Source organism: Rutidosis leptorrhynchoides, chromosome 2 (genome assembly GCF_046630445.1).
Source record: "Rutidosis leptorrhynchoides isolate AG116_Rl617_1_P2 chromosome 2, CSIRO_AGI_Rlap_v1, whole genome shotgun sequence".
NCBI classification, from domain to species: Eukaryota; Viridiplantae; Streptophyta; class Magnoliopsida; order Asterales; family Asteraceae; genus Rutidosis; species Rutidosis leptorrhynchoides.
In genome coordinates this window covers 636,493,960-636,506,145 of record NC_092334.1, presented here as the reverse complement: position 1 = coordinate 636,506,145, position 12,186 = coordinate 636,493,960, and the positions used below count along the sequence as shown (strand labels likewise).

Below are 12,186 nucleotides of genomic sequence, written 5' to 3'. Positions count from 1 at the left end.
TTTTAGTTCCTAAATTCTGAAAGATTCGAATTTAAAATATGAATGTTTTGAAGTAGTGTTGGAAATTGATGCATGAGCTAGTATAATATAATGACACTTGATCAACGTGATTATATTACAGTAAGTCATGCTGAGTTTCTAATGGAAAGTGATGATTCACAGACCCTACCGTCATCATGTACCATGTTACACGACTCGTGCATTCTATTTAATCTATAAACACATCAAGAACATATTTTCTTGATAGTCCTATCTTTTCCCTTGAAATATATACACACACACACACATACACATATATATATATATATATATATATATATATATATATATATATATATATGTGTGTATGTGTGTGTGTGTGTATATATATATATATATATATATATATATATATATATATATATATATATATATATTACTTTGAAATATAGTTTGATATAATATATGATTTAAATTATAAAATGATATAAGAGATAATAAAATTTATTATTAAAATAAATCTATATATATATATATAAAAAGTATATTAAATATATATTTTGTGAATTCGAAGTTATTTAGTAAACAACGGTAACGTTCAGTTGTCATATTGATTGATAATAAACGAGTTAAAAAGAAACTTATGTAATTTTAAAATAAACGGTGATCCGAAAATGGGTTTTATAAATTACAGGCTTAATAAAAATGTATTTAGGAGCTACTTATTAAATTTTAAAACTTTTTATATTTTACTTGGGGTTGGGAGTGAATAATTATTGTAATTTTTATTTAGTAATTAATAACCAAATTTGATACCATAATGACCAAAATAAAAAAAGATGATTACTTTAAAATTTTGGGATTTTTAGGAACACTTTTATACGTTAACTGTTTAGCAATGGACACGCTCCGTGAAAACTGTCGGTATATAATTACAAAACTTCGATGGCTTTACTATTGAGCACAGTATATGTTAGATTATTATTACTTTATGCACTGTTTTTGGTTCTAGCTTCCACCATCTTTCTATTCTTTGATTTATATATACATATACTTATATATGTATATAGAAATATATTCCACCATTTCCATCAACACAGCATCCATTTTAATCGACCTTTTTCTCATGTTTGTACTCGGTGTTCGACTACAACCAAAACCGTTCACAATCAATTACCGAGAGCCACCACAACCTTTCATCACCCTTTTCCACCATATGCAACCGCCACTTCTACCACCTTGGCTCACACCTTCTCCTTCACCACTGGCAACCATCAACCATCCTCCTTCCACCACCCTACAACACCACCACTACCATGAATCACCATCACCGTGATCATTAAACATAACTGAAACCTTCCTCAAATCATATCAAATTAACACCACCCTTTTTACTTCGATTATTTCCTGTTACCACTTCACCATCTCTCAAACCTCTTGCGATCATGACAACCACCACTAGACCACCATCTCGCCACCCTTTTATCCCTCGATGACAGCCCAACCGCCACCCCATAACTGCAGCCCCTTCAGTTCTTTGACGGGCTAATGACCGTCACACACCACAAACTACTACTGCAGTCCGCTGTGAAAATAACCCCAAACCCACATTTGATTGCTTGAAAATCATCAAGAACTCGTGAAGGACTGCTGCAAATCACCGGTGTTTTGTTTTATTTTATCTTTCTTCTTCGCTACAGTAACATTCATTGTTAAGGCTTTCTATTGCAAACCGATTGATGATGATAACGAGTGACTGTGACAAGCTTGGTGATGATATGATCGTGATTCTTTGATAATGATGGGTCGATGATAACAGTGAAGATAATCGTGATTATGTTATGATGGTATAATTATGTTATTATATGCGTATTATACTAATTAGATTATAAGTATGATAATAATTAGATGATAAGTATGATCAAAATTAGATGATGGTGTTATGCGGTGTTAATAAGTAGCCGTAAAGTTATGATGATGATGTATTAAGAGGGATGATATACGCATGATGATGAAGGTGATGAAGGAGAGTATATAATATCTATTTAAGTTAGGAAGAAGAAGAAAACAGGGGGATATGATGTAATGGTTATATAGAATTGAGCTGCGAATTTAAACAGAAAGTCAAGATAGATCAGTTGGTTTGGTGTGGTGATGAGTTAACGAGAGGTCCTGGGTTCGAACCCATGCCACTACAATATTTTTTTAATTATCTAGGGAAGCGGTCTGGGTTGTGATTGATTTCTTGGGCTGCTATTCGTATTGGGCTGCCATGTTCCAAGTTGGGTCATAATCTATTGGGTTAAAATGATTTAGGATACTAGTTATCTCATAAAGTATTAAGCGGAGGAGTGGTTAAGGGTGTGGATGTTTAAGCGGGAGGTCTTGGGTTCGAGCTCGGGCAGCGACATTATTTTTTTGAAGCTATTTCTTTAAGGTAGTATACTTATTATTCCTATTATTTTATTATTATTACTATTATTACTATTATTATTATTATTATTATTATTATTATTATTATTATTATTATAAGTATTATTATTACTAACATCAATATTATTATCATTATCATCATTATTTTTATTACTAATATCATCATCATTATTATTATTATTATTATTATTATTATTATTATTATTATTATTATTATTATTATTATTATTATTATTAATATTACTAACTATAACTTTAGTTTAAATGTATTTTGTATATAGAATATAACTATATTTTTAATGATTTTTAAACTAAAAAGATAGATATTATAAGTTAGATACAAACATTAGATATAACATTAAATATATAGAAGTATATATAATAAGTATACTACTTTTATTAATAAAATATTTTTTGTTCATTTACCTTTTAATATAACTCGAATTTATTAAAAATACTATCATATTAAAAATTATGAGTATTTAAAAATATTAATACTAAGTATTTATTCAAAATATATTAATAAAGTATATAATATATTATTAGGACAATTTAATAAAATATATAGAATAAAAATATTTAAGTAGTTATTAATATTAAATTTAATATCACAAGTATCTTATTAATATAAAAATAATTATTTATTTGAATATTTGTTAATATACATACTTGATATAGGTTCGTGAATCCGAGGTCAACCCTGCATTGTTCAATTTCATCGTATGAATATTTTTACTACAAAATATTGGATTGTGAGTTTCATTACTCCATTTTTTATATATATTTTTGGGACTGAGAATACATGCGCTGATTTTACTAATGTTTTACGAAATAGACACAAGTGATCAAAAACTACATTCTATGGCTGGATTATGAATATTGAATATCACCCCTTTTTAGCTTGGTAACCTAATAATTAGGAAACGGGTATGGCCCCTAATTGACGCGAATCCTAAAGATAGATCTATGGACCTCGACAAGTCCCATCTGGGGTACGGATGCTTTAGTACTTCGAGATTATTATTATTATACAGACGAGATGTTCTGTTTGGGGATATTCTATGCATTAAAGTTAAGTCGGTTATCAAGCGTTCACCATATGAATGATTTTTAATTCGCGGGTTACGCGCGTTATTTTGTACTCGGGTTACGTGTACAATTAAATATATGAAATCTTGTGGTTTATTAAAATTATGGAAATGATCGATTATGATAAACTAATGAACTCACCAACCTTTTGGTTGACACTTTAAAGCATGTTTATTCTCAGGTATGAAAGAAATCTTCCGCTGTGCATTTACTCATTTTTGAGATATTACTTGGAGTTATTCATGACATATTTCAAAAGACGTTGCATTCGAGTCGTCGAGTTCATCAAGATTATTATTAAGTCAATTATAGTTGGATATATTATGAAATGGTATGCATGCCGTCAACTTTCGATGTAAAGAAAGTTTGTATTTTAAAAACGAATGCAATGTTTGTAAAATGTATCATTTAGAGGTCAAGTACCTCGCGATGTAACCAAATGTAATGTATTCGTCCAGATGGATTAGGACGGGCCATCACAGCGCTGTAGTCAAGGTTGGAGAACTCGGATCTCGGGGATATCTCGTTTAAACATTTTTGAAGAGATCTCGGCATCTCAGAAAAATTTTGGAAAGATCTCGGACGTTGACTTACGTTGACTTTTTAGTTTTTTTAGTATAAATTTATATATATAAATAAATATATCTATATTTATATACATTTTTACGATATTTTACAATAAAATGCAAGAAATGAGTGAGAATATTCGAGAAATTACGTGATTTTACGAGAAAATCCGAGAAATGAGCAAGAAAATCCGAGAAATCGTGGCTTTGACCAAGTATGACCCCGTAGACTGGGAAACCTGGGGAGATGGACATCTTGTCTCGGTTGCCATCTAAAAACGAGATCTCGTGGAGAAATAAGGAGATTTACAACACTGGCTGTAGCGGAAAAACGTTAGCTAAATTTGATTAAGAAAAAAAATAAGAAAAAAAGAGAAGCAAAGGACATAAATTCAATTTGTGTGCATATTGAGCCAATATTTGTGAAGATTGAGCTCAATTTGTGTGCAGATTAAGCTTAATCTGTGAATTTTATGGGTTCTCTCCCACCCTTAATTTGTATGATAATTAAAAGTGGTTATCCATATCCATCAAAATATTTAAAAAAGGGATTCATACTATTTTCAATTCAGAAGGTTTACTAATTACAATTTTAGTACTTAAAAAGTTTTTTAGACCGGTTGTATCAGTATGTTTGGGGGGCGTGGTCTATCTTATGTGGCAAGCAACCAACACCAAAAATTGATGTATCAATGCATGGAATGGGGGCATTGTTTGGGCATTCTTTGCTCACGGAAGAAGCAACCAAGTGGGTTGCAAGTTTTTATTATTTTATTAATATAAAAATATTATTTTAACCCAATTATTTTTATCTTTTCAAAACTATACACTCTAGTTTTATAAAATTGTTCAAACAAACTCGGATCAAAATCAAACCAACTACGGATCAAAATCAATAATTATAACTAAATTAACTTTACCTAAATCAATATAAAAAAATAAGAAATTTGAAACCTATGTTTTAAACGAATCCTGTAAATCGCGAGTCATACACGTACGTATACATTACATTACATCTCAAATTGAAAACAGAGGCTAATGTAAGTTAAAGTTTAGTTACAAAATACTTACAGCCATTATTTAATCCGGCGAGAATGGTCTGTAGCATAGCAACGTTCGTCGGATGTTAGCAGTGGTAGTATCGGAAGAGGATAAGATCTGAATAAAGACAGAGAAACGAAGGGGTGGTCGTTAGCGGTGGTTCTCGATCTATCTCAGTAATTAGCGGGCGTGTGTTTTCCGGTTACCCAATTCCGACGAGGTTAGTTCCTGATTCAAATTTCGTTTTGTAAGGTTAGTTCCTGAATTTGCTGAATGTTTAGGTATAAGGTGACATGATGTGGTTTGGAGTGATTTTAGTTAGGGTTTTTGTTTGTGCAGCTGCATTTTGATTGGATGTTTTGTTGAAGAAGAAACTTAACTAAATGACAGATTTAAGGTAAGTACCTAAAATGCCCTCACATGCATAGCATGTGACTAGAGTTAACGGAATTTTTAACGATTATCGAGGACTATCTTAACAACTTTTGCGAACCGCGAAGACTATATACATAAAATAAACCTAAGTTGGTAAATAACTTGGTATTTATGTCATAAAAGTGATAACAGAACTAAGTTGGTAAATAACTAAATGGAGGAGGTTATGTGAAAAGGAGGTGTCATTCCTCAAACTTCATGCGCATCATATACTCTTCTTCAAAAGAAAACATAGAAAAGTAAAGACTTGCTTAATTTCGCAAGATTCCTTATATTTGAGGGGACAAAGTGGACACAAATTTGAAATAATGGTTTGGACTAAATCGGAGTTTGAAACTCCGGTTATATTAGTTCTGTAAATTTATTTTCTATATTTCTAGTTTTGTAATACCATTCCCAACCATGACGTACTTCCTTCCCAGGACACACCGCCACATCAGCGCCACACCAGCTTTCTCTCTCCATTTATTTTTCACTTCCTCACCATCACACACCACTACCAACCATGACATCCTCCCTCCCCATCACATGGCCCCACATATTTTATTAATATTTATTACTACTACTACTACTACTATTATTATTATTATTATTATTAATACAAAATTTTTAAACAACACTTTTATTGATAAACAAAAATACGATTACATTTTTTTTTTTTAAACAACACTTCCTCATCGCTACTCTCTCTTGGTGGACGATAATCGTAATCAATGAAAAGAAGATGCACGTTTATGGGTTCATTTGCCGTAATTGCTTTATTTTTAACGGCATCCCAATCTTCATCCGTATCAAGAAACTTGTATATTTTCTCATCGTCATTGTAATACACGAAGTCCGTGTGTCTCCACTTTTTCTTTGACAAACTTCAACAACTTCGAAAAATCCATTTCACTAACGTCAACGTTTTCAAACGTTTTTCTTTCGCCAAGTGTACACCATTTCCAATCATCCGAAAACTCACCGTTGAAGTAAACATAAATTGGGACGAGAGTGGGTGTCATTTTGAGTGATTGTTTGAAGATTGTTTGATTTTGGAGTAATTTGATATATGGAAGAATGGTGTTGAGATATGGAAGATTGGAGTGTATTTATATAGGAGAAAAAAAAAGCCGTTGAAGTATGCAACGGATAAAAAATGCTGGGCAACGGCTACATTCATTTAATTTGTACGTCCTCGAAATATTATGCCCATGACAGACACCAGCACGGAAGCATGAAAGAGAATTGAGGGCGGCCGAGGGCGGGTGGAATGCCAACGGCGCCCTCGAGGGCGGGCTTCATGAATGCTTGAGGGCGGAGCCCGTTGGGAGTGGTCTAAACATGTGACTAAATATTACTATTTCAAAAAAAAAAAAAAAAAAAAAAAAAAATTTCTCTTTCCAGAGTGTTTCCTCACACTTCCTCTTGAAAACTCCAATTTTACGGAACATTTATTCACGATGTTCTCACATTTTGTTATGGGTTGCGCGTAGTGAGGAAGTAAATGGGAACCACAGTTTTCAAGTACATGTAATTAATACTTGTACAGTTTGTATTATTATTTGTACTTTGATCAAGTTAAAGACAAAAATTCATGGATGGTTCTGGTGGTTTGTATAGGATTACATTCATGGTTCGCGTGATTTTTTTCGTCAAGGTTGATCCATGTGCAAAGAACATATCAATTTTTTTGTCACTGATAATTGTTATGAAATCTAATTTGGGTGTTTGATGGTGAAGTTGCACCTTTCAGATTTAAACATAAGAAGATAAGTTAAAGGACATAAATACCCTCATGTTCAAAGCATGTGTCTACTTTTAACGGAAAAAGTTAAGGATTGTTAGTTATAAAGACCATCAGTGATTCAAGTGCAAACTACAAGGACCATTCTTGATGAAAAAAACACAGGGACCATGAGAAGGTAATTCACTACAAACCACGGGGACAACCCATGAAATTTTGATGAAGTTAAATAATACGAAGTAAATGAAATAATATAGCGAGTGATGGTTGACTATGGTCTAAACAAGTTTAATATTCTTTTTTGTTCTTTTTCAGTCTTGAATTTCCGACTCGCTTTGTGACCAAACTAATCTCGAGGGACAATCCGCTTTGCAATCTGCTAGGAGGCGTGCATTGTGAACCTAATTGGCCATGAAGGATTTTTTGATCCTCCGTGAATTCAAACTCTTAGACCTTTCTTTCTAGTTTCTAATTAGTGAGAAAGTTAGAATCGACACTCGACTGTCACCCTCATGTTTTAAACAAGTTAAATGTGATATAAGTCATCAACTTCATTCATAAAGTATTATAGAATAATTCAAACACCCAAAGTCTCGATGATAAAGAGGAGAGGCTAATGATGGCAATGGCAATGGCAATGGCGGTTCACATAAGTGAGGATCCTACACCAACACTAGTGTACAAATACACCACCTAAGCGCATAAATAGTTCAACTGAAAATCATGGTTAATTATGTTCTACATGTATCAATCCTTAACTTTTGCAATCCTAAGCATACATGATGCTACTTGTCATTCGTCAACATATATTTATCAATGCACTAGGGCGTCAAAATATTCAATGTCATTTTAATCTTATACAACACAAAGTAAAGCTTACTTATTATTACAATGTCAACAAGAGAAATTAGGACCATGCTATGTTCGTTGCCACCATCAGTCTTATCACCCTCCGGGTTGAGGCTCAGGTGCACCACCTGGCGCTATCTCACCGAACATACCTTCATACACATCCAACAAAAATCGAATTATTATTTCATAATCTAGTAATAACAATAGAATAAATAATCAATATTGGGGCATGGTGCAGTAGGCATGATTCACTCACCGCATAAAAGGAGGTTTTCGGGTGGAGGATACTCTTTAGCCGGGTTGGGATCGTCATCATGAACCCTAACATAGAGCTCTTGTCCCAAATACCAATGTTTCAAATGTTGTGACCTCAGGTTCCACATTCCAGGGTTGTCAAGAAACACATAGACCGCTGTCCACCATCCCGGGTAAACCTGAACGGTGGAACGGACCACGGGGTCATACAGGTTATATGTACTTCGTGACCCCGAAGTCCATTCTCCTTTTCCAAATCTGAAAGAAGATTTCAGCATTAGTTTCGCACATTTTAAATAAAAGAAAGTGATTACTACAATATAAACATGATTCCTGAGCACCTAAGGGGGTATCCGATTCACCTGGATTTAACGGGAAAAAAATGTACACTAAAATCATTTTACCAATAAATAAGGTTTTTTTTAGTGTTTAGCTCTGCTGACAATGAAAAATTTATTAAATTTTCACACCCGCCCCGTCTGTATTCGGGTTCAAGTTCTGCCACTGCTCCAGAGCGATACAACTCGCTATGCGAGCCGACTAATATCAAGGCTAAAACTCGTTTTACGAGTTGCTCGGAGTCGTGCATGGTCAAACCTCGTGTTTCTTTTTGTAAGGCCAAATTAACTTACCCGACAATGTAAAATCCGTAGCCATCTAAATGCCAAGAATCCATAACGGAAAGATCATTTTGAAAGACGAGTTCGTGCCACCCTTTGTGTATGGCACCCACAACCGAAACACCAAACTTGGCAATGTCTTTGACAGAATGGGTCGGGAAGTCACCTAGCCGATACACACCAGACCCATTGACGTAATAATCAGCAAGTTTTAGTGGTGTCGCAGGAGTGGCGTAAGACACGTTGTTGACCACGTGGCGGAACCAAGGACCAATGTTGGCTTTTGATCCATGCAGAATGTAAGTTGCTGATAAGGTCACGTTTGATACGTTAAAGGTACCTTGCGGGTTAGGCCGTGCAGCCCCTGCTGTCAAATTCCATCTGATTTAACAAATGAAACAAAACAATGTTAGTATAACACAAATCTTATGTTCATACTGTTGCATATATATAGTTTTGTATGGAGTACTATTTAAACTTTTGGTTTTTCATGTTGGCCTACATGTTTTTGGTCAATCCAATTCATTCAACCCAAAAAGGCAAAAGAAAAACATGTCAAGAGCTTTATTAAAGCAGTTTCGCAAGCTTTGTTTATGGGTCCCGTCGAGATGTGAAGTTTTCATTTTTTAGTTTCGTGTTTTAATTTTAAGTTTCGCGTTTCTGTTTTCAGCAGTTTGCATTTCAGTCTTCGGTTTCGTGTTTAGTTTCGCATTTCAATTTTCAGTTTCAGTTTTCAGTTCCATAGTTCAATTTTTAGTTTCGCGTTTCAATTCTTTTTTTTCAGTTTCACGTTTCAATTCTCAGTTTCCCAAATTTGCGTTTCTGTTTCTAGTTTCGAGCTCCAGGTTTATTTCCAATTTCCCAATCTAATTTTTCAGTTTTGAGTTTTCAGATTCTAGTTTCAGTTTTTAGCTTTGCGAAACGGAAAACTAAAACGCGAAGCTGAAAACAAAAAATTGAAACTGTATCTCAAAAGAGAATTTGAAATGCGAAACCGAATAGTCAAACGCAACCCGAACCATTTGACCCATGACCCGTTACCCAACCTGACCCATTTGGACCCGTTTAAAATCTGACCCGTTTGACGCATGACCCATTTCAACCCAAAACCTTTTTGACCCCTTACCAAAACCGACCCAACTTGACCCGTTTGCCAGGTATAAGCTTTATATACCTTATTGATCTTGCTTGGTTCACCGAAAATTCAATGTCCCATGGGTCAGGACCGTCGGGGATAGGACCACTAACGGGTGCACCCGAAATACTGTAACTCAACACTGCTTTACCTACTAGCAGGCTATCATCTGAGGTGTTCAATAGTTTAGGACTCGCAACAATGTAGTAATCGGATGAGTCGTCTAGATCTGCAGTTACTAAAACCGAATATGACTGCCCAACGTGCACGTCAAGTGAGTCCAATGTGATCTGGTTAGTGTATGAGCCTTCTGTTTCAACTATAACCATCTTGTGGTTCTGAATCCTGAAATTGAAACTCAATGTGCTACCAATGTTTGATACCCTGAATCGGTACGTCTTACCTGAAAATTTTGACCAGCCCATTCTCAAACTAATACACTGACCCAATAACTTATTAAAGAGGTTAGATATATTTTAAAACTCAATCTTACAAACCTTTATTGACCTTGAAAACCTCGTAGAACCTCGAGGTGTTATACCCGTGAGGCGGTTGACCATTTATTAACATCATATCAGGAACGTCTCTCGATGCTCCAAGGCTTGACCTAATGACCTTTCAAGTTTCAAGAAAATTTGAAAAAATTAGATGTCCAAACATAAATGCGATCGCAAAGTGATCGAGACAAACTGGGCGGGTCAACCAATTCCAGTAACATGTTAAAACGAGTTCAAGTTTAATATACACATGCTAATTGCTAAGTAACCATTGAGTGAAGTTACTATAATTTGAAATTTTTACTACTCTTAATATTAATTGTATACAAGTAAAGTTTTTGTACCTTATAATCCTTAAAATACCAGTCACCAATGAGAAGATCAAACTCAGCTTCGGGTTTAGGGAATGGAACGTTAATAACAATACGATTGTTAACTCGAATAGGTCCAAACCCTCCTGCAAGCTTTTGATAGTTTATAGATGGAAAGTAACTAAAAGTACCGATCTGGTCTTTTGCTACAAATGCATAAGTCCGATTGGTTCCTGGTTGAATCGCACAATTCGTCCCTGAAACTCCATCTTGCCACGAGTTAAGCCTTTGCTGGATACCATTCCTGTAAACCAATTGAAACCAATCTTTTTAACTTAAGCCATTTAAATAAAAATAAATAAATAAAAAAGATCAGAGGAATTGAATACGTTTGGAGCATACCAAGTAAAAAGAAGAGGTTCAACTAAATTGTTGAAAACGTTAACTTTGACAATATCGTTGGTTGTTGCATTTATCAGAGGCCCCGGGAACATATCGTTAATAGTTATAACCTGTTAAAAACATCATCAAAGCATGAATCGGACATTCAGACTAATGAAAGCATTATTATAAATATACAACTTGTGCATGTTCTTCTAGTCAGATTGTAATCATGAAATCTATATGTGCGAGTTTTAAAAATATTTACAACCAAATTCTCAAACGTATAAATATGTAGGCAGAAACTGTTTACATCTGGCTAGTGTGTTTAACGAATGAGAAATAAGTATACGTACGGACTGATCAAAGGATGTGGGTCGACGTGTATCATCAGTGGCTATAACCCATTGTAGATCGATTACAGCCGCATTCGTTCTAGCAATTAAAATCATAAAAAATGCTATTATGGACCACATACAAGAATCCATTGTGAATGCAGGGGAGCAAAATGGGCGGGTCTATGTAACAAGAGTGGGGGATGGAATAGAAGCTCGAGATAATGGCTAACAGAGATCTGACTTTGGTTTCAACAATTTAGTTGATACCAAGGAACCAACTGTTTTTTGTTATTATTATGCTATAACAACAATGTTAGAAAGAAGAATCTATAAAACCATGTCATCTGTTGTCATGTGAATAAAAGCCACATCTAGAAGAGTATTGAAGTGTTGACTTATTCAAGCAAACATTGGAACATACAAATATATTGTAAGTTTGACTTGAGGTCAAACAGCCTAACTTTCGATTTCAAATTGGTTGCTAATTTCTGAATTTTCTTGATTGAATGGGAAAGTATCACTTTTAAT

At 34.2% G+C, this 12,186-nt stretch overlaps 1 protein-coding gene across 1 annotated transcript; it reads right to left on the bottom strand.

The window, feature by feature from the left end:
* Positions 1-8,155: 8,155 nt before the first annotated feature.
* Positions 8,156-11,808, bottom strand: LOC139890118 (monocopper oxidase-like protein SKU5). The gene is made up of 8 exons (XM_071873018.1): positions 11,677-11,808; positions 11,342-11,451; positions 10,973-11,243; positions 10,629-10,746; positions 10,171-10,534; positions 9,009-9,377; positions 8,378-8,634; positions 8,156-8,270 (listed from the first exon to the last, which is right to left on the bottom strand). The coding sequence occupies exons 1-8, from the start codon at positions 11,806-11,808 to the stop codon at positions 8,215-8,217; spliced, it is 1,677 nt and encodes a 558-aa protein (XP_071729119.1). The 3' UTR covers positions 8,156-8,214.
* Between the last annotated feature and the right edge of the window lie 378 nt (positions 11,809-12,186).

What these genes read in the sequence shown, in the direction of transcription:
- LOC139890118 (XM_071873018.1), bottom strand. Translation starts at nt 11,808, where the DNA reads ATGGATTCTTGTATGTGGTCCATAATAGCATTTTTTATGATTTTAATT. An exon ending in GAACCTCTTCTTTTTACTTG is followed by an intron (nt 11,244 to 11,341) that starts GTATGCTCCAAA and finishes ATTGGTTTACAG; the next exon opens with GAATGGTATCCAGCAAAGGC. An exon ending in AACCAAGCAAGATCAATAAG is followed by an intron (nt 9,378 to 10,170) that starts GTATATAAAGCT and finishes TTGTTAAATCAG; the next exon opens with ATGGAATTTGACAGCAGGGG.